Source organism: Vidua chalybeata, chromosome 5 (assembly GCF_026979565.1).
Source record: "Vidua chalybeata isolate OUT-0048 chromosome 5, bVidCha1 merged haplotype, whole genome shotgun sequence".
NCBI classification, from domain to species: Eukaryota; Metazoa; Chordata; class Aves; order Passeriformes; family Viduidae; genus Vidua; species Vidua chalybeata.
The window spans coordinates 46,515,812-46,543,378 of NC_071534.1; the positions used below are offsets into that span (position 1 = coordinate 46,515,812).

General features: G+C 39.3%; 1 protein-coding gene across 1 annotated transcript in view; it reads right to left on the bottom strand.

The window, feature by feature from the left end:
* Nucleotides 1-8,626, bottom strand: part of BMT2 (base methyltransferase of 25S rRNA 2 homolog) — a 31,723-nt gene extending 23,097 nt beyond the window's left edge. The window contains exon 1 of the mRNA XM_053942476.1: nucleotides 8,453-8,626. Coding sequence (XP_053798451.1) covers nucleotides 8,453-8,603 — 151 coding nt within the window. The 5' untranslated portion in view covers nucleotides 8,604-8,626. The remainder of the gene's footprint in view (nucleotides 1-8,452) is intronic.
* Nucleotides 8,627-27,567: the final 18,941 nt, after the last annotated feature.

The window sequence follows — 27,567 nt, forward strand, 5'->3', positions numbered from 1 at the left end:
AGTTACTAGACAAATAAGATACATAAAGTCTTCTATTAAGCAATCAGTAACTGTAAATTAAATAGCAGTTTGTGGTAGGCAAGTCTAATAGAATAAAAAGAAAAGTCTTGAATTTTTGACCACATCCTGAAGTTAATATTTGATTTTGTGTATTAAACTTTTCATACTCGTGACCATACCATACCACAAAGTTGAAGGCACTAAACACTTCTACTCTACACTTACAGATCACCTCTTAAGCAATTTAAAACCTCTTTTGAGTGCTGAACCTTCAGAGATCTTCATAGACCTAAGATCTCCATCAAGGAGCCAGATAGGCCACTGTCCAGCTGAAAAGTGTGACTGGCAAAACTAGCTCACAATAGGAGTTTCACACACCTCTCAAAGCACTGTATCCATGCTATTTCAAAATTAATTAATGCTTGTTCTATTTAATTCAGAATTACCTAGAAAATAAATAAGTAACCTAGTCTTCACCTTGAAGATTAACTATTCCTTTAAAAAAAAGTCAAAGCTCACTGTTTCCTAGAATTCTGTCACTGAACAAATGACTGATTGACTTGTTCTTCCTAACACAGATTTTACAGTAACAAAAATCCAATACCACTTACCTAGAACAGATGAATCCTTCTAAGTAATTTCCACCCACATTAATAATGCCCACAGAATAGCCATGTCATAACCCTGAACTCAACCACACACGTATCAGCAGTTGCTGAATACTGTCACACAGAGAACAGGTCAGGCATGTAGAAGTTATTTTTAAATGATCCTAATTACAAGATAATTTTAATTGTGGGTAACAGCAATAGAGACCAAATGTTAGCTGTAGCTTTTAACAACCAAAAATATTTTTAATAGAGAAGAATCATACAAAATTAGTAAGAATTCCCCTAGCTCTGCATTTATTTACAAGTCCTTATCAGAGGTTCCCAGAACAGCATGAGAAGATCCGGTTTGCCATTCTTGGTGAGACAAACCATAATTCTTCTCTCCAGGTAGTCTGTTATAAAGAAAAAAAAAAAATCAGCTTTCTTCCATCCCATTAAAAAAAAAAAAAAAAACAAACAACTATTTCATTTTAAAAAGGCATTTACTTGTAGAGTGTTAAATTGAACTATCATTTAAGGTATGCTTATAAAATAAACAAAAAAATAATTAGGCAGTTTTTCTTCAACTTCTGACAGAAAAAATCACATCAACTGGTATCTTAAGAAAACACAACCTTCTGTAATATAAAAGAAATAGAGCTCAGTTCTGCTAAAGGCAGTATTTTTCATTTTGGAATGGGATGAAACCAAAACCAACTGATTTGAATAATTCTGTTTTCTCAAACAACACAATAGTTATCACACAGAGTTATCTGCACCTTCAAGAAGAGATTTGTAATTACTATTTTCCATAAGTCCACTGGTGCTCTTTGGAAAAACAGTGCAGTCATCTTGATGATCTCAAAACTAACTACAGAATACTTCATCCACCACCAAACAAGACCTGCATATCAAAAGTTAACTGGTACTGACACAATGCATTTAAGTCTTCGGGTACATGTAATGCAGGTTTAGATCTTACACAACAACTTTTTCCAAAAAAAGAAATTAAAAACTAGTAGTAAAAATCTAAGAAAACCCCTAACAAAACCAGAAAGAAAGAAAGAAAGAAACTAATAAAATACCCCCAAAACCACAAAAAAAAAAACCTACTTGAGAAAAAGGGTAATTATTTCCTTCTGGGAAATGAACATTTTTTCAATTCAAGGTAGCTTTAATTGGAAAAACCACAACAAAAATAGAAAAAAACCCAAAACCAAAACAACAACAAAAAAAAACTCTCCAAACCCCCCCCCCCAAAAAGCCCAAAACCACCAAAACCCACCCCCAAGTGTTTAAGGGATTGAAGTCTTATAAATACTGGTAGATAACTTAGTAAAGTAGAAAACCAGATTCAATCCACTCCCTTTTCAATACCTTCACTTAACAACATATTGCCTTCCTATTTTCTCCTCTACCAGAACTTTGGCTCTGGTAGAAGAGAAAATAACCTCAATATACATAATAACAACAAAAGGCAAAACCAAAACCTATATGTTAATATTTGCACAATATTAAGACTACCTTAATAAAAAATAATAAATATTGTTCATTGTAAAAAGGAAACCTATCCCCACAAGTAACAAGTGTACATGACAATGCTGCATAACTTTAGATGACCAGCTGCTAGCCATAGCAATGCCTAGCAAGATTTTTGAGGGCTTTTTTTTGTTTGTTGATGGCACTGCATTGCAGAATGAAAAGAACCCATCTCATTCTCAGCCTCTTAAGATCACCTCCCACTTGCTGGAAACAGTAAACTAGCTTCTATAACATGCTAAACAGTAACACATTCCTACACTGTTCACTAGGCTAAAACTGAATCAAATTCCTATTAGTATCTGACAAAATATCCTCATTAACATTGTCAATTGAGATTTAGCTGTACTAATAATGAATGTATGGATGCTGTGGCAATGATAAGAAAAATTAATTAAATGAGGAATATAAAAAATAATATGATATTCATAATTTTCATTGTATACAAGATAAACTTACTGAATGTCTGTCTTACTAAATGCATATTCAGCATTCCTTGCAAACAACACTAGGTATTTTTGGCTTCTGTTTTCCAATTTTACATGTCTATATACAGAACATGAACTTCAACTTGGACAAAGTTCAAGCAGTCAGAGTTAATATTTTCCTTCTCATGTCTGACTAGTATTTGCTTCACATTTCTTAGGAGTTACTTCAACTTTTTCAGAATAAAATATTTTTAAAAAAATCAAGTGCAAGAATCTAAATTTCTCTATCTCGGTATCAATGTTCCTCCCTCCAATTTACATGGCAAGGATTCAGTTGAGCAAATGTGGATTTCTACATCTGGCCTCTCAGGTAAACTTCCTATCCATCTGTTTACATGAAACAGACTCTGAGGGCCCAAATGACTGATATTTCATCATCTACTGGGGGTCAGCTTAGATCACTCTGAAGAATAATTTGTGTCTCTGATCTGCTATAAATCTCTGATGGCTGACACACAAACAGCATGTATGTGATAGTTTAAGCAATTACTGCCCCCAGGTGTTGGACCTACTCTTCTGGAAACTTCATTCCTCTCTTCTTTTCCAAACCTGACTTTATGGGATGGACTATGTGCTGTACCTTAACACAACCAACACAGACATGAACACGTCAACAGAAACTACTGATTTTGGTAATTTTTCCAAATGCAGGAGCTAAACCTATGCTGATGCATAGGTACAGATCTTATGATGCTGACCCTGTAACAGGAACACCATCTTCCCTGCCAGGGCAGCAAAGGAGCAGTGTCATAGACCTGTTTGTTCAGTGAGTGCAAGCCCACATAGTAGCCAGTCCATTTTCAAATTTACAGGTTAACTAAATGATAGCAGTAATTAAATCCCCCCAAATGCAAATCTTATGTGATTTCTAATGAAAGCCTTGTGGCAAAACTGTGGTGTGCAAACTGTAAGGGCAATCATACCTTAAAGCTCATGTCATAAACAAGAATCGGTTTTCATTTTAATTAAATAAAATTTAGTTTCTATTGCTGGAAAATTCAACAGTTAGTATTACAAAATGTCTTCCTGTTCCAAGAAATTATTGCAAGTGGTAAAACACAAATTAATATCTTGAAAACTTAGGTTTGTTTCTACTGTAAATCAGTCATATTTAACAAAAAGGAGTAACAACTGTTAACTTATCATGTAGAGTTCAATGACAAAGTTTTTCCTGTCCTGTGAAAAATGACACCATTTCAAAATGTTTCCTGTTTCACATCAGGAAGAACTTAAGCTCTCTCACAGTTTTTCATTAAAAACATGAGACGAAGAGACCATGAAACAACTGAGTTCAGAAAAACCCTTCTGTCTAAATGTCTAAACCACTTACCTACTTGGGTTACTTATTATCATCAGGCAGGGTCCTGTAAATTTTCCCTGACTTTCTGAAAAAACCTTTTAAAACCTTTTAAAAAGTTCCTTTTCTTTGAAGTTTCAACAAATATTACTTGTAAGGAATCAAACTGCCACCTAGAAATGTTTTTGTCAGCTTTTGTGATGTGGTAACTAGTAACAGGACAAACAACATTTCTGTGTGATTCTCTAAGCCTCAGCAGCCTTAGCAGGCATATGTTAGGAGAAATGAACTGTTTTAGTGAACACACAGGAAAACATTTCATAAAATACCTTTACAGATACCTCAGCAATTTTTTCCACTTGTACTTAAAACAGAATTTTAAGGGAAAAGTAGTCTTGTAAATCATCTTTCAGACTATCCACAAAACCATCTATAACTGAGGGTCATGCTACAGAGAAAATGTTTACTTGATAAATACAGCTTGGCATGACTACAAAGGTAATAAACTGAGAGAAAAACAGGATGCCTCTTTATCAGAGGAAAGGATTTTTATCCCAGTAAAAATTAAACCTATTTAGTTACTACAAGCAATTGACAGCAAACAAACATACATCACATAGCAGATGTTCAGTAGATCTTGTGTAGTTCCTTAGGAACCACTAAATCTGCTATTAAAGGTCTGTCTGTCAGGCTCCACACACATCAGCCTACATGCAGCATATGAAGCATTCATGCATATATGCAGCCCATACAACACGCTCCAGCCCATGGCTGCAGGTGCCCAAAAGATGCATAGAGGAAAGCTCTGTAAAACCTGGGGTCACCTGTGGTACCAGGCAACAGAACCAACAGGAAGCGACTAAATCAAACATTGGTTTTGCCCCATCTCCGGGCAGTAACAGAAATTCAAACATTATGGAAAATCCTAATTTCTGTACTTCCTAAGTGCTTGTGTCAAGCATCCAAAACCATCTTGAAATTTCTGAAAAGTGAATAACTCACTACTTGAGAGCAGTTTCAGCTTTTGGATTTTACTGTGGTGTGTAAAATAATTAAGATTAAATGACTCCATTTGAACAGGAAGCAGGAATAAAACTAAAAACCCAACGAGCCTTATACTAATGAGAGAGACTCCTAAGTGACTATGTTACATCTCAGAGTTATTTTCACTTAACGCTTTCTTTACAATGAGAAAGTTTCTAGGCTAACCTCAGGAATGATGTTTATTTTTAGGAATTACTATATAACTGCTCTTTCTCTATCACTACCTAAAAGCAGCCTGAAACAACTTCTTAATGGTTAGCTGATTTAGTTGACACATTCACTCAGTGTGGACAAGAACCAAGCACTTTAACTTAAAACCTACACTAATTTGCTAAATTCAATTAAATAATTTAAAAATATCACATACAATACTACTGCAGGACCTACAGTAGAAAAAAAAAATCAGCCTATGGTTTCAAAATACCAAATCTGCCATGGCATTTATGATGACATGCTTCCCTATATTTTCTTATTAACAACAGAGATGGAAGAGAAGGGACAGGGAAGAAAAGGAAAGAAAGAAGAATAAAAAGGAGAAAAAAAAAGGAGAAAAAATTTAAATATTCCCACTATAAGTCATACTGGTAATATCCAAACAATAGAAAAGATAAGTAGTAGTCACACAGCAAAAAAACTAAAATTGTTGAAGAAAACAAAAAAATGTACTTCAGTACAAACTTAAAAGCTTTTCAGCTGCATCATTTAAAAGATGGTAAACACCTGTCATGAATGGCATGGGGCTTTAATATGACATGAGGCACAGTACAGAGCTACATATAAAATCCATGCACCATACTTACAAGTATAGTGAGTGCAGAAATTTAAAAAGTAGCCAAGGTTTAGCTTTGATTAATCTCCAGTTTTTCACCAGGAAGAAAAATCAAAATCAAACCCTTTCCATGACATGATGACTAAACTTTATTCTAGTAATTCCCTAGTAACTGCAAAAAATTTGCTGCAATGCTTCCCTAGTTAAGAAATACTGCTCTTGCACTTCTGACAAGTATGTAACTTCTTCAAAAACATGTTGGCTTGCAATTTTGGAGCATATTGTCACTTTTTTACTGGCTCATCTTCAAAAAAGAGGGGAACCATTGCAGAAAATGAAACGAAATTATAACAATGGTGCAGTTATAAGCAACACAGATAATATACTGGCTTGCCTGTTACAACTGCCCATTAAAACACAAACCTTGGTAACATCAGCAAGGAAAATGAATTAGCAAATCAATCAGCTTATTAAAATCAAGTCCAAATAAAATCTATCAACACACATCTCAGTGTATCAAGGATGCATCTATTTCCTTTCAACACTTCTAACAGAAGACAGTAACCTAGGATGATATTACAATACAAAGGGCTTTCTTAGACTTATCTACCCTGTACAAAATAATCATATAGCTTTCAGGATAATGAACATTATTTTTCATCTACCAACAAAATTAATATGGGATTCTACTTTGGCTTCTACAGACAAAGCACTGAAGTCCATGCAACAGCAATTCTAGCAGTGTTTGCTTATTTAGACAAATAGCTTCACAGAACTCTAGTAAAACATGAGAGAAGACAGAGTAGAAAAAGAGAAAAAAAGACAATAAACTATTGAGAATAGTACAGAATAATGTTTCTGTTTCATATGGAGATGAGAACACTGAATTGTGGAGTCAATACGCTTTCCCTGTAAAAAGCTGTAAACATATAAGCAAGGATGAAGTGCTTTTGCTATTTGCTTTTTCCTATTCATGCCACAATTCAAATTGTACAGCAAAATTACAGATGATTTACTGATTTTTTTATTTCTGTTTAGCACACCATCAACTTAAATTTTGTCAGAATAACATACTTGCCAGTCAGCATCACCAAGTATTAGAAAAAAAAAAAAATTCTAAGAAAAGACCTTTCAGAGATCAAGCAAGTCCTGGTATTAAAATTCCAGAATGACATTAAAGGCATTTAAGAAGGAGATTCTCAAGGCTGCCTTTAGAAGTAAAGGCAGATGTAGATAGAAAAGACTCCAACACTAAAATTCTTAAGCTGAAAGAACCTAACATAGGAAGTATTTACTACTGGCTACTGAACACTAGTAACTTGGAAGGATCACCTACTATTGGATGAGTAGGTAATAGGCAGAGTTTTTCTTGTTGCACAGATGTGATGAATTGTTGGGTTTTAACTCAATGAAATGGTTTTAACTTTCAATGAAATGACATATCATGTTGCTACTTTGAGGTAACTGGAAAAATCATTGTAAAGTTTTCACTAACGCATGATTTATAAGCCATACGAAGTAAATGAAAATGCTGTTGGCTCTTTCACTTAAACAGCTACACACAACTTACCCTTGAGCACAAACTTGCTTTTTGCTAAGAAATAGGCTGACAAAAACTTCCTCCTTATTTATGCTCTCATCTAAAAAAAAAAAATCAGTTGCTACAGAGATTGCTCACTTCAAAAAAAAAAAGTTAACAAAGCCAATCCTTGTCTGTCTTAATCTACAGGTGCTCTGAAATAACACCGAAACATGTACTGCTACAAGCCGGACTCCTCTGCCAGGATTGGAATGTTTAAATATACTATGTTAATTCTCCCAGCATTCGAGTGAAGGGAGATCTTCCCTTAAGTTTTGCCTCACCAAGGCCAAAATAAATAGCTACTTTTGATCAGTATCTAGATAGGTCGGTATTTGTGCCCAAATCCCATGAACTGGCACCAGGGGAGATTTTGGGAGTCCAGAAGGCAGTATGACTTTGTTTCTTTAACAGAAGTATCATATGCAAACACAGAGGAGAAGCAAGAACTTGTGCCTACAAGAGGAAGAGCTCCCATTTCATGTGTGTGTTCTTCTGGAGGTGAGCTGCTGGCTCACTACAGGAATGGATGGATACATTTTCTGTGACTTGTACTAGCATTTCATGGAGGTTTTGAAGCATCCCAATACCACCAATAAAAACCTTGCATAAGGGCATTAATACTGACGACAAAGTAGATTTTTTTAAAGACTACGATTAATTACAACAGCTTTACCCCAAGCCCTTCAGTTAGTGCTCCTGCTGAACTACTGGGCTACGACTGAAAGACAGGAGGCACAAATAATTCACAAAGACCTGTGCCTTTCCAGATCACCATTCAATCTCTTTTGGCATTCATCATCTCCTATTCTCACGCTTGCAGATCCTCAGTTTGGAAAACACTGCTATACGGCCGGGAAGCTCCCTTCTCAGCCAGGAAGGGGGCTCCGCTGCCAACAGCTCCAGGAAAGCGGCACAACCCCGGCAGACCCGACCGGCTGCCTTCGGCGGGGCTGCGGGCAGCCGAGGGCAGCGGCGACCCCGGTCTCCCGGGGAGGAGCAGGAAGCGAGCGCGGAGCTGCTCCCGGCCGTCCTCCCCCGACCCCGGGCCGGCCCGCCGCCCCCCGCCCGCGGGGGACACCCCGATCCGCTGCCGGCGAGGGCAGCGGGGCGGCCCGGCCGGGGCACCCCCCTCCCCCGCGTTACCTTCCCGGTACTTCTTGCGCAGCCGCCGGTGGACGCTCTTCACCACCCCCGACAGCTTCTCCTGCTCCAGCTTCCGCTCCTGCTCCGGGGGTGGCGGCGGGGCGGCGGCGGCCCCGCCGGGCCGGGGCCGGGGCTGCGGAGCGGCCTCCATGGTGCTCCCGCTGCTCGCCGCGCACCGCCCGGCCCAGGGGGAGGCGCGCGCCGTGCCGGGGCCGCGCCGGGCGGGCATGCGCGCGCCGCCCCCGCCGCGCGGGCAGCCGGGACATGGAGTCCGCGCGCGCGGCCGCCGCTCCGTGGCCGCTCCCGCCGCTCCCGTCTCCGCGCGCACCGCGCTGGCAGCGGCCCGGGCTGCGGGACGGGTTATTGCCGAGTGAACTTCCCACGCCACACGTCTGGAGCGGGTCACTGCGCGGTGCTTAGCAAAACAGTGAGGCGAAAAACACAGCGAGTGTCCGGGGCAGTGCGACTTCCCCTGCAGCTAGGGTGCATTACGCCTGCCGACGATCTTCCCAGGAGACCCCCGTAAGAGACCCGGCCCGGAGTCCGTCTGGCGGGGGTGGCAAAACCCATTCCCCACCTACAAACGACCTTTCGGGAAAAAACCTGAATTCGGAACATACTCGAGCAAACCTGGGCGGCTTGGTGTCCGCGGTGTGGGCGCTTGAAGAACACAAGTTTTGTTCGGCTTTTTTATGTCTTCATGGAGCTGCTGGGCCCGTTTCTCTGCGCAGCCCAGTTTCTGGCTGAAACGCACTGCCTGAGCAGGAGCAACACCTGCAGCCAGCAAAACTGCCCCTTACAGCAGGCACCTTTGTCTGCAGCTCTCTGTGCCCGGCCTCAGCCCTTCCCTAAATCCGAAGTACTTCAGTTCTCTCTGTTAGTAATTGTTGGAAATAGGCAAAACCATTCCGTACGAGATCATGGCAGGGAAATATGCCATGAAACTGCTTGTTTGACGTGGCCAGAAGCCGCTAATTCTTTGAAGACGCTAAAAAACATTAATGGGGTAGTTGCGGCTGCAATTAAGTCTGTGACAAATCTGACAGTAGGTAGGGTTGAGATTTCATCCTGATGAGAAGTCTGTAACGTATGACTTTGTGCAGGGGGATGTATAACCATGATGGTCTGTTGTATTGTGTTTGATTATGTTCGTTTGTATTATTGTGGTTACCCAAGTTTTGAAAATGGTTTACCCCTGTTGCTCTCCCATATCCCTTTGGTTCCACCCTTGTTACTCCTCCCTTAGACTGCCCCTTGACTCAGCAGAACTGCTGAGTCATTCCCGTGTCCCCTCCCTGGTGCCCTGTCCATCACTCGGCAGCCCATTCCCACCACCTGGAAACTTCCATCAGGGGCGTCGAGTGATTGGATCAGGACCAGGGACCCCTCCCCGACCTTCCCCTAATAGGTTGTCTTCCCTATCCATTTCCCCGAAAGTCACTCCCCAGTTTGACCCTATTGGCTGTTCTCCCCTTCCACTCCCCCCTTTTTAAGTCACTGCAGAGTCCCTCTCAGGGCTCTCGTCGGTCGGCTTGAGTTAGGTGTTGTTGGAGCTCTAGGAGTTATCAATAAAACCTGACGTTTGCCCCCGAGGAGAGTCAGCCTCATTCCTCAGTGGTCTCGCCGTCCCTTCGCTCCTCCGGAGGCACTCCTTGCAAGCCCTTCAGGGAACCCAAAGGGAGTGCCTTCTGCCGTCGTCGTGTCGCCCGGCTGGGCCACTCGAGCGGTATCCGAGTGGACATGACGGCAATGGTCCTGCCAGAGAAAAAAATTAGAGCTAATCACGGAACATAGTGGTTTTCTGCTTTTTGGATAAAATTCTTTTGAAGGTGCAATTATCAAGGCAAAACTCTAATGTCCAAAGGGAAGGTTTTCATTGTTACTGACTGCAAAGTCATCCCTTGTTCACTCACTCTGAATGAGGTACACAAATACTGATTTCACCCATCACCTGGAAGTGCCCACATAATGCTCAAAGGTCCGACTTTTTCTGTGCTGATATTTTTTAGAGAGTGTTTAAACAACTTCATTGTATTTTGGATCTTTCATCACTATGTGCTATGTATTTTATTGTAAGAGTATTTCCATTTTCTTTTGTTTGGTGGGTTTTTTTTTCCCTCAAAATACAGGAGAATAATGGAAGGAGAATTTAAATATTTGCTAGTAACATCAGCATTAAGAAAGAAAAATCCAATGTAGTGACTGAGTTTTTCCTTTAGTTACATTTTCCTTTAACTTCTGAAACTGAAATAACTGATCATGTGTTAATGAAAAAAGCATACCACTGTGTATTAATTTTACTTTGACTTGTAAAACATCCAAGAGTCATCTTCTGGTGTGGATTATTGTATTTCATACTTACCAGCTTAGTTCAGGAAGTTAAATCTGAATCAGAAATAAAATTTTATGCTGGGGTTAATTACATCTTTCTGAAATATTTTATTTCTAGTTTTATATGCAAGTCCACCTAAGAAGGATTAAGATGGCGTAAAAAGAGATGACAGCGATACTTACTGGGACAGGGAGCCTACGTAGCTCTTTACATTTCTCCATTGTGTAGGATTTGAGGAAGTACAGGCTGAGAAGGAAAATCGTGAGCCAGTGTGTTGCATCCCGGGTTTGGGTTCACATTAGGGGTTCTAATCTATGTTAGCTAGCTGAGTTCTGTGTACCCACGAGCACCCCCCGTGTTCCCCCCCCCCCCCCACGCGGTGGTTAGCTCCAGGCTGCCTGCCATTGGAGCATCCCCCAGTCACTCCTGTAACCACTCCCCGTCCAGTCCTGAGAATTCTGTGCCTGTCACCCCATTCCCGCGACCCCACTCGCCCTGAGGCCCCGTGTCCGCCCCTGCCGCGTTCCCATTGGTCACCGTGGTCCACGTCATCGCCACGGCGCCTGCCCTGCATTGGGTGGGAGGGCCCTTGCCCTCCCTGTCCCACCCCTATATCATCCTGCCCCCCCCGGTCCCGTTGCCATTTTTGTCCATGCAAGGTTGGGAGCAGTCTGCAGCTTCTCCATCGCGGCTCCCGCGGCCATTAAAGCCTCCAGCTGCCACGCGGACGGATTTGGACGATTTCCTTGTCTCTTTATTTCCTCCCTCGCGCTGATGGCAAAGCATGGCCAGCCCGCCCCGGTGCACAGCAACAGAAGCACCCGGGAATCACAAGCGCCGGCCCCAACGAAAAGCTGAGACGCCCAAGCCAGGCGCTCGGGAGCTGACTGGGCCGAGAAAAATAACACATTGTGGCACCAATGTTCTGTGTGTGGCATCATACTAGGACAGCACTGAGGGAGGCATCCTGGAAGAGTAGGAGTATCAGAGTGACAGAAGAGAAATGGAGACATTTGGAGGATGCCTGAAAAATACTGCTGTGGCATCAACACTCCCAGTCATGAGCCTCCAGACTTGGAAGTCTAGGTTGCACAGTCAAAGTATGAGTGTGTCTGTGATTTAGAAAATCAAAAATCTAATTGTGGAATTGGAAAACTGGGGTGAAATTATACTTATGTTAAATATACTCTCTCAGAATAATAAGTTATTATTTGAATTATTACTGTTGTTTTTCTCAGAGTTCTCAGAGTTTCTTTCTAAAACTAGTAAAGTGAGTTTAAATACGAAGTAGTTTTAATTTATTACAATGAAGTAACACAGAAGTTTCATTTCAATAAGCAAGTAGGGAGCATTTATCGGATGTCAAGTCTTTCCAGCCATGAAAATTAAAGAATATTTGTTGAAGAGGCAGTACATTCATAGGTCAAACAGATATTTTCCCTGGAATATGTGGTGGGAGTTGGGTCCTAGTGACAGGCTTCAAATGCAAAATGACTGAAGGAGGTATTGGTGGAGACATTGAAGGAGATATTGGTGGGCAGTGGAGCGGGCAGTTAAAGCAGGATTGGTTCTCTAAGGCTTGATGGAACTGGTGTCCCAGTGCTCTGTCATGGTGGAGAAAAAAACATGTGTGATCTATAAATTTCTTGAACACATTATAGGAAGACTCAAGGAACAAATTAAGATGAACATAAATGTAGTTGTCCCTGAGGCATAAGAATAGAATGAACAATAAGGATGCATGCACTTACTCCAAGGGGATAAAAGCAATAAACTACTCGTCTCCTGATAGGGGTGATGGAGTTTCACTCTCTGGGAAAGAATGGTTTTGAGCAGCTGGACTTACTACCTTGAATGTAAAAAATGGATGAATGATCCTCTATGTATTAGTTACTTTCTAAATAAATTAATTAATTTTAAAAGACAATTTAGAGAAAACGACAATGTTTCTTTTGACATTTCTGAAATATTTTAATGCCCGTCACTTCATGAATAGCATTGGAATCAAAAGTCTTGGTTCACAGACTGGGAGGACAAATAATAACAGCATTTTCCAGTGCTTGTGTGGCTGGAACTTCCACAGAGGATGTGGGAAAACCAGTTCACATCTCTACTCTGCCCGCAGGGATCTGAACCCACATCTTCACCATGAGATTATATGAAGTGGAAGTGCTCTTCCTTCCTGAGGGAAGGGTGACAGCAGTCTGTATTTTCAGTCTTTCTCCCAGTGAAATTGTGGAGGAAAAGTAACATAAAAACTTTGTGAGCTGCGAATCAGCAATGCTTTGCTTCCATCTTTTTCAGTGGCAGTTTTGACAGTCAAGTCTTCACAGCCTCTTCATCTCTTCTATCTTAAAGATGCTAATTGTTTGAAAAAGAACCAAAAAAAGGATATCAAAGAATCTGTCCAGTGTGATGACATCATCATAAGAGTCTCTAGTGCAATGTAATCTACAAAAATATTACCCAAAGCATGTAATTGTTTTAATGGAACACTGAAGCACTGTGGTGATTTAAAAGGACTCAAATATTCTTTGTTAGATGTAGAAATGGTTTTGCTATATGTATCTGAATGGCAGACAAACAGGCAGCAGTAGAATGTTAGGGTTGAAATTAAGATTTTCTTCTTCATTAACTGTGGAGTCTTATAAGCCATGAAAATAAGATAATTTGGTTTAAAAAGTGGGAGTCACATCCCTGAATTTGCACTGATGCAGTTATTTATAGTTGGTCCATTATTACATTCTCCAGACTACACACTGCAGTAATTTAGTAATTAAAGTTACGTAGCAATTAAAACTGCTACCCCATAACAATAATTTTATAACTACAGATCTTAGATTCCATTTCTGGAGACTGACACCTTTAAAAGTAAGTACACAGCAGTATTCCCTTTACTTAGTACCCTGTGTATTTTAGGGGAAAAAATAGACATGATATTGACTTTGGTTTGAAGTCCCAATATTTACATAAATAAAGCTTTTGCTTTTGGAAAGCAGATTCTACTGCAGGACAAATTAAAGTTGCTCCTCAAGTAGATAGAGACACCCAGCTTGTTGAAGGGTTAAAATGCTTCCCAAATAGGGGCTCATTGTGGAATTTAATTAAGTATCTTTAAGATCATGAGAATTAGATACTGATAAAAGATTTTATTTGTTGAAATTGTGTCTTTTACTCGCTAGCTTGTGTTGCAGAATGGCAGGAATAGTTTTACCTGCAGCCAGCATTTCTGATAAACAGTACATTCTCTACCTCCATTCTGGCCAGCAGGTACTATCTGTGTCTGTCCATGGGAAGGAGCTGTTTCTTTTGACACAGGAGGGAAAAGTTAAGAATTTGTAAGTCCCTTCAGACTATCACTTGTGTAATAGTAAAGTGAGAGTTAAATTTCATGGAACTACCAAAATATTTATGGAAAAGCAGCAAAGCACTTTATACCTAAATTATCCTGGATGTTATGTGCATGAGTAGAAAGTAAAACAAGCCTTTAATGCTGAGAACAGACAATGCACTTTCTAATAATTGCTGTATTCATTGCAACTTCTTTGCAACCTAAGCATCACAAACATACTTAATACTCTAGTAATAAAGATCATTAAATATAAATATAATTTTTTGAAAATCAACCCTAAATTCCCTTAAAAATCTGTTGGTTTTTTAAAACAGATTTTAGTCTGAGCACATTCCCCTGTTATTTGGAATGTATGAATTATTCAATAACCAGAGTCAATATCATGATAGCTTTAGCAAAGACTACTAGCCACTCATTCTAGATCAAGTTTCTTCTTAGCTGATATCTTGCTGCCATGAAGGATTAAGTCATAAAATCACTTTGATTTAGCAAGAGATGTCAAAACATCCAGCAGGTCTAACTGGTTTTCTTCCAATGTCATTCAAAATAGTATGTGGTTTTAGCACTGATTCATGTTTCTGTCAGCTGCTACGTATAAATTTGCTGTATAATCAATTCAGACACAATAACTTTAAGAAAGCTTGGTACTAGTACAAAAACTTTTATGTTTGATTGTTTGTGCATCTGTGAAACCCGATAGTCTTAAAGATGGTCTCAATTTTTGGGATTAAAATTCCAGCCTTCCTGTATGGGTCAGGTGTGTATAATTTTAGTACCTTTCAACAGCAATATAGCTGTACAGTAGCTCATTTTCAACTTGGGAAATACTGCAGTTTCCTATAATCTTGTACTGCAGGTATGGTAGCCTGACTCATAAACTAAGATGACCTCGAAGTCTGATTGGAGTAGTGTATGCTGAAAAATTACCCAGAGAAGGGCTAAGGTGCATGTGAATTTTTGAGTCAGGAAAATAAATAAATTTTTGACGAATAAGCTATTTCTGTGATGCCATGTATAGATCAGGGTATGCTGTGTCATTTCACTTTTCTCCTTCTTTCCCCTCCTAAGTCCTGGGAGGGCATGGGAGAAGATATTTCAGGTGTCTTTAGATATGACCTGTAAAATAAATACATCTCTAGAATGAATAAAGTGTTCTTGTGTGTTCCAATGATTGCCCAACTCCTTTTAATCTCTCCTGCCTCTTGATGCTGTCATGTGACTTATTTGCAACTCTACTGAAGTTCAAGTCAATTTTCAGCTAAGCAGATGAGAGAACAACAACAAAGTCTATTCATACAACATCAAACGGAGCTTTATCTTCAGGACACCATATTGCAGGCAGTATGATATACATCAGGAAGAGCAAGGAATGCCAAAGCTCTAGCTTGTCCTGCACATATGGTATTTGGTTTGGTTAAGTCTGGCCTCAGTGACACTAGTATCTAAGATGTTATCAATAAAATTAAAAGGGCTAGTATTCTCTTCATCATTTTGAAAGAGTCTAAAGAATGGTGGTAGGAAAAATGAAGTAATTAATGCTGCTTCAGAAATTTTGACTGGAAGTACACAGAGGTTTGCAGTAATTTTCCTATAAGAGCACCACAGATAAATATTATCTGTTTGAAGAGTGGTTTCTTTTTACTTCTCCAGAACATCTAATCAAACAACTGTGACACAAATACCATGAAGTGAGCATCCTCCACACTAGATTTTGTCAAAATTTGATCTCCATTACTATGGCTTAAGAATGATCTAATAGCAGCTGCCCTGAGGTATGAATTATACTACAGACTGCAAAGAAGAAGGCAGTTCTGAAATGGTTATTTAGAGCTAGGTAGAGTTGTGATAAAATTAAGTAACCTTTTCAATTTATTGAGGATACACTGATAGACTGTTATATTTAAAAGGATAGAAAATAGAACAAAAAGGTACTGTAGCAGTTAATGGAGACATACATTTCTTACTGAGGTTCAGATTTTAGTTAACACTTTAAGTCTTTCAGATTTCTGGCTAATAAAATTATCTGTATCCTCTCTCTATGTGCAAAAGTGCTTCTGGACATTACCCATCTTATTAACACCTAGAACAACTTTAGATTGGAAAATACCTCTTATTTCATCAAACCCAGCTATTAACCCATCACTTCCAAGTCCACCACCTAATGATGTCTCTAAGCACCACATCTACATATTATTTCAGGTCTTCCAGTGGCAGTGCCTCTTAATTTCTTCAGAGTTGTGGTTATCTAGTGAATCCCTTATCTTTCCAGAAAATGTGTTCTGTTTTTCAAAAGAGGCTAAATTTTTCTGGGGATCCAGTATTGAAGTCCTCACATTTGCCATTTCACATGTTGCTTGAAACACATTGCATGTGATACTCTTTGTCAGAAAAGTTTTCAAACCAGTGCAAACGCTTCTTATAAATGTGGATGACTTCATTACAGGGAGATGATATAAAGAATGCTTGAATAATAAAAATGTTGGTTTTGACTACTCCCTTCTCTGCACCGGTCGCCAAGAAGACTTCATTTTGGAAGCCATAATGACAACATACTACAAAACAGATACAGTTATAACATGGGAGGTAAGGTAAGGTAAGGTAAGAAGGTTGTAAGAACCAGAGACAGCACTCCTGCTTGCTGAAACATGACAGGTGGATTTTTGCTGATGACTCCTTTAAATCCAGGAGAAATGGCTGTCAGCTACCAGGACGTATTCTCAGCAGGAACATAATTTCATATTATAAAGTATTTGCCTCTTTTGTAGCCTAACATGATCAGCAAAATGCAGCCTGTGACTTATCACACAGCCTGACAGGGACTTGAAGTATTGATGTCCTTGCCTTTTTAGAAGGTAGAATCGTCTCCTGGAGGCTTTTCTACATAAATAGAAGCAGTATTTTCTTAGAAGACATAGTAATAATTATTTTTTTCAAGCAGCAAAAGAAGTAATTGTGGCCAATTTTCTGAAATAATTTGTCAGATTTCAAGCTCTATTTGGACTCATGAAGGTGAATTTTACCCATCATTACCTAAAAGGTCCCTGAAACAGAACTAGAAGCATAACCAAAAATCTGTTTTAAAAATAATATTGAAGTCAGTCTTTATATTAACTTATTTTTCTTTTTCTTTATATTCCTTTGTGAACAGGTGGGAAGAAGTTTTAGGTTTAAAAATATTGCAGACTGAACATTCCTTTCATAAAAGGCTACATCAATTTTTTTTTTTTTTACCATTCAGACTGTAGTCTAAAGACTAACATACATAGCAGAAGATCTGTCTGATCTTATGGTTGTTGGAGGGTTATCCATGTGAGTAATTACTTTTACACAATTAGCTATTTCAAAATAGCTTTTGCCTGTGTGGGACAAATAGAATCCTGTTGGCCTGTGAAGGCTCATTTATGAAAGAAGCATCTCAAACAGGATGGAATGTGAAAGACATTGGATTTGGTATGGACACTGGTTATATTTAGATCATGTTTGGCAAGTACTCCTGGGGGCACTCCTATTTTCACCTTGTTCTCAGATCCAGCACGAGACATCCTATTAATCCCTTTTGACAGTTTTTTTTTCACGCTATCTACAAATATAATTTATTCTATGGTCTTGACATTCCTTACGATGCCTAGGATTACCTAGGACAAAAATGCTGGTTTATTATGGTTTATGCCTGAAGTTTTGCTGCCGCAGTGTCCACCAAGAGTCTTCTTAGTGCTTCCCTGCTAGCTCTGACACAGCGGCTGCAGGGGACACAGGAGTGCTCAGGAGTGCGGAAGAGCGGCTAACGGTTATGAGCCCTTTCCGCGGAAGGCACTGTCAGCAATGGTGAGGGAACCAGGAGGAGACAATCCAGGTTGTATACATCCAAGGTTTATTGCTAGCTCCGGGGAGCTCCTGGCCTCAGGGGTACAATGCTGGAAAGCCCCTGAGGAGACTGGACCAGCTCCTTTTCTTAGAGGGTGGAAACAAGGGAGGGGTTTGGCTATCCACCAGCAGGGGGATAGAGGGGAGTGGGACATGAAGTAATGGACAAGCAGGACAACATATCAGGGAGCTGAGGAGGGGGGACCCCTGGCCCTTGGCCAATCACTTGATGCCCTTCGTGGAAGCTTCTAGAGAGAGGGGCTGGAGAGTCGAATGACAGACAAGGTGCCAGGGAGGGGATATGAGGATTGACAAGGAAATTTCTAGGGATTTGGGAGGAGTGGGGATGGAATTGACATTTAGGGAAGGGGAGACAACTTGGGATGAAACCATAAACGAGGGGAAAACAGGGACAAATCAAACAACACAATACAACATTTTTCCTTAATTTTAGTATGTAATTTGTGGTGGCCCAGCTGTTACTTCATGAATAATGGAGGAGAAACCTCTGAATGAGAGACAATGTGTCCAGCTGTGAAAAGCAGCTTCTGTAGCCACCCCAGTGTAACGTGCAGGAGACAGAGCTGTAAGAGAAACAAGACAAATGGTTATTGTACTTCAAATTCATACCTGACTTGTTAGTTTTGCAATAGCTGTTTATGCAGATGGTCAAGAATGGGACCTTAGCCAATTTTCTTTTGCTGGAAGAAACGTTTGCTTCTGGGGATTGAATGGGTCTGCCAACATTAACAGTTAAGAGCACTACATAAATGTTTCTATGATGTGAATTGCTCTTGCCTGTGAATCTCCTACACTTGAATCTCCTACACTTCTTTAAGTTATATTACTTAAGGCCTTTGGAGGACAGGAACTAGACTTCTTTCTGAAGAAGCTTATCTGAAAATTACAAAGTAGGGATTTTTCTACCACACCCTAAAGGTAATAGGAACATGCAATCTTTGGGCTGTTGTGAAGGAATACAGAGGTTGATCCTGTAATTATTTTGAATTGTACTCCTACAATTTCCTCTTTTATCCTGAATAAGAGAAATACCAACACAAGGGTGAGCTTTTAAAGCTCTCCATTGCTGAGACTTCATTGCTAGGATTTCCATTTTGCAATCTGATCTATTTCGTGAGATTTTTGAATCTATGAAGAGACGGACTTTACAAAATGCCTGTGTTGCTGTTATGGGGTAAGAGACTTCCAAAAGACTTAGCTAACCTTCCTTGAGTCACATTTCTAATGGAATTTTATTTTAAACAAATTATCTTCTACATTCTCTCCACTCTGGGATATATGCTTAGTGTCTATAATACTTGTTGTTCTGATATATCGAGTTACCAGATCATCTGTGAATGTTTCTGAGACTCCTCTTCCTGAAGAACCTGGCACCTAAATGAAGGTGACAAGCAAATGACTATAGTCTGAGGTCTTCTTTTGCTGGTGGAGATTGCTGAATTCACATGTGCTTGCTGGGTTTTGGAGATGACTGTCATTAGCAGCTACCACTTCTGACAGCAGGTGCTGATCAGGTCTAAATTTGAATCTCAAACTCAGTGGCAAAACTTGCATCAATATGCTTAGTAAGTGACTTATGATCACTATTCCTCTGCATACACTCTTTTTACAACAGTTTTACAAACAGTTGGCTCCAGACTAATGTAATCAGTCTTTTTTTCTAACACAAAACCGGTAATGGCTATTAGATCACATGCTGGCATCTGGTGTGTAAACTTGTAAATCTTGATTGATAAATAGGCAAAATAGCTTCACAGTCTTGGAAGAGGCTGCAATTCTGACTGCAGGAATAGTAGTCAGTGTGTTCAGAGGAACTATGTTCTCACTTACGTCCTTCACTGTTTCTTGTGTGGTTTTATAATTTCACATAGTAGAAGTAAGTGTAAATTTATTTATAAACATACTTATAGAGTTGTGTCCTTAAATAAGAAGACCAGAAGATATTGCAATCAGAAGAGATTTGTAAACAGAATAAAACAAACAAAAAACACCAAGCTAATTTTTCAATTTTATATACAAATTATTAGCGCTTTACACTCTTTTTGCCGAGCCGTGGGGGCTTGTAGCCACTCGGCACAAAGCTCGGATAGCTGGTACATCTGAGGGTCCACCAGAAGAACGGGAGGGACACTCGGGCTGCTGAAATCCTGCTCGTTTATTGAAGGGTTGCAGAAGGGGCAGACAGGGAGACAACGAGGCAGAAGGGAGGCAGATTCCGAGAGCCCCGAGGGGCGGGGTGAGGATTCTTTTACTGCGTAAGGGTAGGAGGGTTTAGCATACGAGGGTACAATCGGGAAAAGGCTAAAGGGTGGGGAAATATAACATTAACCAGTGGGGAAAAGGGAAAGGAATGTTCTTGGTGGAAGAACCAAAGGGAAAACGTGGAACAGAGAAGATTCTAGGCTAAGGGGCAGACTTGAACAATAACTGACAGGACAGGGGGAGGGTACAATTCTCTTACAAAAGGGGGTGGAGAACTCATACAACTGCTGTTTCCCATGGCAACCCTAGACTGCCTTCCCCAACCCCACCTCCTACATCTTTTCACCTCTCCTGTAATTGTGTTTAATGTGGTCATGAGTGCCACAAGAGCAACTTACCATAAATCAGGTTTTTGATCTTGATACTCTATAATTTCTGATTCCCAATTTGGTATTTTAATTGCAAATACTACTTCATTTTTGAAGAATACATAGTTTGAAATTGCAACTTTAGACAAGTATTATTTAAAAAAAACAAAATTTACAATGAGCCTTGAACATGACTGGAAGTGACTTAACGAACCACAGAGGAAAAGCAAAAATTAAAACTTATATTAAATATATGTCTTTCTGGATTTTACCAGACTGACTTTAAATTAATAGTCTAAGTGAATATAATACTTATGAGACTGTAGTTTCACAAAGATTTTTTTATTTATACTGGTGAAGCTGAATTATAGTATTTGCAGATCTCCTGGAAGTAAAAACTGTAGTTTCTTAGCAGCATATGGAATGTGACCAAATAAATACAGTAGAGACAGAAAACAGAGGAATAGAACATTTTTCTAAAGCTCATAATGTGTTTAAAATAACAAGAGATATTGTAAGAGTGGTCTGCAATCAGAAAAAAGAATTGCAAACTGTTTTCTAATATGCTGTAAAAATTTGAGAAATAGAAACCAAGAGCAGGAAAGATCCCATGCCAGGAATACTATTAAATCCAATCATCCAGATCAATGGTCAATTAGAAAACATATTAAGGCAAACAGATCAGTGGTTCTATCTTCAAATGAAAACGTATGTGTTTATTTACCAACATCTGCATATTTAAGATAAGCATAAACTCCTTTCATGTCAGTTAAAATTCCAAGTCTTGTTGGTGTCGCCTCATTTTTTCCTAAAGCAATTACTTTCGTATTCACTTATTTTGCCCTTACCTGACCTTGAACATAGGCTGGCTGCCAGAAAGGAGGCAATCGCTGATATCATGCAGTTTTCCTTAGAACTTCCTGTAGGAAGTTCACAGAACTCATTCTCTTTCATGCCAGAGTCACAGATTCAGATCTATCCTAACTGTAATTAAAAAGAATTAATTTCTTATTAGTGGTTTTCAGTAGCTTTGTATCTGTCAGGGACAGTTTCAAATGGGCAAATGCCTGCATGGCAGCTGGGTCACTAATGATGTCTGCAGGCTGTTCTAGGAGTGGTGAAGAGAGACACTGTGTTTAGCAGGTCTAATTCACCACAGTCACAGGAGAGCCTGGGATATGTGTGCTCTTCTCAGCATCCATAGGTCATTCTACTTATGTGCAATTCTGAAGTTTGCTGCTCTTAAAACTGAACTGAAGTACATTTGAAGTAGGAGGTTAGAAAGCCTAAGTGAGGAAGGGACTACTTAGGAAGGACTTTTTCAACATGGAATAAAAGCACCTCTCTTTAAAAATTATTTTATTCTTTAATATAAAGGAGGAAATCCTCAGGAAAGAGCCGTTTCCAGGATGTGGGAAAGAAGGATCCATTTCAGGGTATGAACCTAAAAGCTTCCACCAGCCCTACATTGAATATTAGCAGTCACTTTGGTCCTTTTGTTGGTGAATTCATCAGGGAAACTTTCAGTTATAAGGCCTGCACAATGTAGAGATGGTTGTGTTTAGCCTTGAGCTGTGTAAAGCAGGCAAAAGATGCTCGTGTTCTGCCTGGTGTGCAAGGAGTTACACACTGTGTGCAGTAAAGACTAGAAAACCCAGGTTTGTCATTCTTAAGCTTGAGAAACTTTGGAAATGCTTCTTAAATTATACTTCTTGTGAAACAACTTGTTTGAAAACAAATAACTGATATTATTGGTTTTTATGAAGACATTGTCTACGTTAACTCACCCTCCCACCATCTCCTCCCCAGAATCTAAGTATCGTGCTGTTCATTTACCCCAAGGAAGAAAATCAGCTGGAACCACAGCTGCACTGCAGCAGATGTCACAGCCATACTGCTCATTGCTTTTACATATATATGAAAAAATCCTATTTACATGGAGAAGCAAGACACTAGTACGGTGGTGTCTGAGCTATGGAGACTAAAAGCCAGCACCCATTGATGAAGGTCTAATGAAATACAATTAAACTGTGTGTATCTAGTAAATGTAATGGCAAGTTTAGCTGATACACAAGTGTATCAGTTCTTGAAAACACAAGTGGAAATTTAAACCCTAATCTTTACAGGAAGACCTTGTCTTCCTATTTCACTGGAAGAGTGTGAATGTGAGCAGCTTTCTCCAGGTATAAACACTGAGAAAATGCATGATACTTTCAGGGAAATGTGGCATCAGTTCCTCAGTGATTGTGTGCAATTACATTATATAGTAGCTGGACAAAAATTAGTTAATTACAAAATCATAATCTAATCCTGTTTCCTGCTCCCCACAAGCTTGATTGAACACACTGCCTTTGTTGAATCTTCACGTTTGGTTTGTATGTTAGAAGTCACAAGGAAAGTTGCAAATTTTGGTGGGGAACTTAGCTGCTAAAGAAGTACAAGAACACACAACATATATTTTTCTGGCATGAAGTAGGTAGGTGTAAATAGATCCAAAGGCACTCTGAGTTCTGGGAAGAAAAGTCTTGGGAGAGACTCAGCATGCTGCAATTCAGAGCAGCTGTGGGAGATGAGAGTGCTGGAATTTTCTCAACCTGCTTTCTCATCACTTGGTTTTTAGCTGCTTTGGAATGTCTAAGTTTCAGTGATTGCTGTCCTCAGCTGTCTTTGGCATTATGTCTTATTGACAAAACTTCTAGGAAGAAGCCAAGCTCCCTTTTGTCTGCAGTTACAGGTCAGTTGTCTGCAGTGGCTCAGGTCAGGGCTCAAAGGTGAATTCACTCAATGCTGACGGGAGCAGTATGCAAAGTGTTCATTATTTGCTGTGAATCACCCACTCAAGCTGCCAAAGACAAAAATATCTTTTGTATTTTCTGCTTTCTCCTGGCCCTTGTTGTTGTTGTGAGATGGGAAAAACAAAGCATCCTTTGACTCTGTTTTTATTTTTAGATGAATTTGCTCCTCTTGCCTTATGCAGTATTTGACATCTATAAAGCACTGGGATACAACTGACTTTCTTACCACTTTCACAGACAGACCAGATTCTCAGGAGTGTTTCGAAAGAACCTGTGGATACCACCTACCCCATCTCCTGCTTGAAGGAGAACTTATCCTGGAACTAAATCAGATCAGATTTGTCTAGCCAAGTCTGGAAAAGTTCCAGGGATGAGGATCCCTTTGCCTTTATCAGCATGTGCAGTATAACATGAGTAGATACAAGCTGACCATGGTGTTTCCTTTTTCACAAGTTTGCTGCTTGGTAGGAATGCAATCAGGAAGCTAAATTTGCAGCAGTAAAGTGTGTTGATAAAAAGTAAATCATGTTGTAAACTGGAGTTTATTTTCTTGATTTTCATGAAGCATCAACTTTTAGAATCATGTCAACTAAGAATGTCATCTTACTCTGCTTTATATGTAGGTTTGGGATGTTACTGATTGCAGAAATACACTGTAAAATATAACTTCAACACACTCCAAATTTGATAATGCAGTGCCCTTACCAAGCAGAAGAAAATGGTCCACTTACTACCAAGCAGGGATTTTCCAGCTGTGTGGGGCTTGGAGAGAAACCAGAGATGGTAACGAAATGCTTCAGATAGCAGTTGTTAATGAAAAGGTGCTGGAGCAAAGGATAATAATGCAGTAGTTCTTATTTCTACTCTGAGGTGTTAAGAATGGCAGGATTGTGACAGGTGCTTGAAGCAGCATTTAACATATCTCTGATAGGACTGGAGCCTCTGGCTCAGTTTTTTTTAATGTTCTCTATTTCCTCTCAACCCACAGCAAAGGTTTTCTGAGGAGTAATTATAATAGGATTACTATGTGATGGGAGTAAATGTGCTTATTTGCAGTGTGACTAGAGAAGATGGAGTTGGGAGAGTAGAGTAATATTCTGTTGGATTGTCTGACTTCTCAAAATTCTGGGTAAGGGTTGATTGAGTTGGTTATTTTTACTAAAGGCCAGTTTCTTAATCATAAGTTGCAGAAATGCAGAGGAAGACCTGAGGGTGATGGAGAGCAAATGAGACAGGAGTTCACAATGTGATGAAGTTGCAAAAAAATTAGTATTGTACCAGATATAGAAATAGAATATGATTTTAAGGACAGAAAAATAATTCTACTTCATGCAACTTTGCTTACATTTAGGAATACTGTGTCCAGGCTTAAAAATAATTTTGAAATTTGATGGAATCCTGGATGGCTGACAGTAATCCTAAGGCTTGGGGGAATCATTCCTATGGAATTAAAAAGGAATTTAAGTCTAAAAAGAAAAAGCTGAGGTTTCACTCTGGTTCCTTATCATGGAATAACCTGTGATATTTCAGTCATGTGAGACTGTTGCTGATGTAAAACAAAGAGAATGTCCTGAAATTAAAACAACTGTCCCACAATTGAATTCTAAATGAGCTTTGGTGGTTCTGCCCTCTTTCAAGAGTGGTTTTATGTACCATTTTAGGCCTGTGAAGTATTTCCTGCATCACAGAAAATTGTCACAGATGCATCAAAACCAGGATGGTAGTAGGCAGTAAACTCCCCCATATCAGCTTGTCTGCCAGCAGATCTTAAAAATACAAGTTTTTATTTTCCATAATTTTACATGTGAGTTACTACTACTACTGAGCAAACATAAATGAAGAATGCATATTTTTTTCTATCTATATGCATATTTCTTTCCATTTCCCTACAGCCATGCATAGAGATAGCAGTATATCAGTCATGAAATGTGTTTTACCCAAAAACACAGGTCTAGAACTAAGTATTAGTAGATGGGTAGAATACTAAAGACCAATATCTTTGCTAACTTGAGGTATTAGCAATTTGCTTAGGGTAGTAAGATGTTAACATCATGGATTAAAACCAGGCAAACAGCTGATGATGTAATTAGGAGCTGCCAGACTGAATGCAACTACTAACTCCAAACAGCTTCAAAATTTTCACAGGCTTTCATGAGTTTTCACTGTTTACAGTGTTTTTAGTATGTAATGCATGGAAATACTGGATCTGTCTATAACATGAGACCAAAATACCCCAAAAAAACCTAAGCTATATATTTGTCCAATTGCTTTACAAGTAATTTGTGAAAAGCAGACCCTTACCTAGTCTGATTTTACATCTCTAATGTATCTTCTGGAAATAAAAACATAATGGATGCCAAATACCAACATGATGCCAGACACATTTTGATGCTGCTTTAGTGTACAAGTGCAGGTTATGTGGCTAAGGCCAAGAAAAATATACAGCCTTTAAACTGCATGCTCTTATAACAGAGTTTTGCTCCAAATTCCAAGAGAAGGAGCCAAAGGAAAAAAAAAATTGATAACTGGAAGTAAAAATCTTTGCTTCTAGGCCTAAGTAGTTAGTAAATAATAATCTCTTATTAAATATCCAGTGGGAGAATTAAAAACTGTTTTTGTGGGAAGTCTTTACATAAGAAAAGAACAACGTTGAAAAGCCGAACAAAGTTTCAATTACTAACTTCTCCTTTTCTTTCTTTTCTTCTCCTTTTATTTTTCTTATTTTTCTTAAGAAAACAAATATTTTGTTTTTTTTTCAATTATGATTGGACATAATCAATCATAAGCTTTCTTTTATCTTATTTATAAAGAGAAGTAACATTTATATCAGCTACATTCAAACTCTACTGCCATCCTCTTCCCAGCACTTCCTCTGTTATACACAAGCTACAACAACGGCAGGGATAATATAATGAAAGATCTATTACTGGTGATACAAGTGGGAGCTTGCCAAAAGTAAGAATCTTGTTGCTGTTTGGTATTTTGTGTCCCTGAGGTGCCTATGCATCCCTGCTGATGGCTGAATCCCAGACAGGGGGGTTGTTCTCCTGACTTCTTCAGTGCTGTCAAATACACATCTCATCAAGTACAGAAATTTCCATGAGTGTGTGACCTATCTTCACAGTTTTACTTCTCTCCACTAAATAAATACATTAGTTCAAGGTCACCTTCCTCTTCTATAAGGCCCTTAAAGACATTCTATGGTATACATCTGGGTTAAGACAGCAGCTGTCAACTCAGGTACAAAGAATCTGACTATCACAACAGAAAAGTCAGAGGATGAGGCAGCACTTTACTGGTTGCTGATCCAGGATCACTTCTGATCTCATTACTCTCTGTGCTAGACAGATGAGGACCTTGAGGCCTGCTTTCATGTATAGAAGCTCATGGACCTGATTATGAATGAACACATATGCAACTTTTATTGCAAAAAATAGGATGGACTCTGTACGTGACAGATGTTGTGTTGTGGTTTTTTGGGGTATTTTTTGGTTTGTTTTTTTAGGGAGGTTTTTTTGGTTTTTTGTTTTTTTTTTTCCTTGTGTCTTATGATTTGAAGGCATGGCACAAAAAATGACATAAAAACTTGAATGATGCTGCATAGCCAGGCCTACTGTTAGCTCCAGCTGTCTTTTTTAAAAGTCATGGTCCATGGCAGAAGCAAATGTTCTATGCAGAAATAAACGTATAAATATCTGCTAGGTGTGTGGATGCATCTTTCTCCCCCTTGGCTCTGCATTTTCATGGGGCCTTGTGACGTAGGAGGCCAGTTCAGAGGAGGACTGCAAGGTTGTTTCTTTGATTTTATGCCTTTTGATATGGATATTTTTGCTGAACAATGGCTTCATAGTAATTCCTTACCCTTTGGCATAAATAGTTTGCCAATATTTGGAAGCTCTTCTGGCTTCTTCAACAATTAGCAGATTTTGATAATCCTTGGTAATTGTATTTTGCAACTGTTTTAGCTTAATTCCCCTAACACAGTATATAGACTTGCATAAACAACTTTTTATGCTAGCCAAGTTGCCAACTTTTTAACTTATGGTAGCCAAATATGACTTTCCAACTGGTTCTGTACAACAAAAGACCTGCAATTGATCCTGATGAACAAAATTTGTGCTGTCTGCTTTGTTGCTTTTAGTGTTTTGGTTTTCCTATAATGCAGAGCTAAAAACATCTAT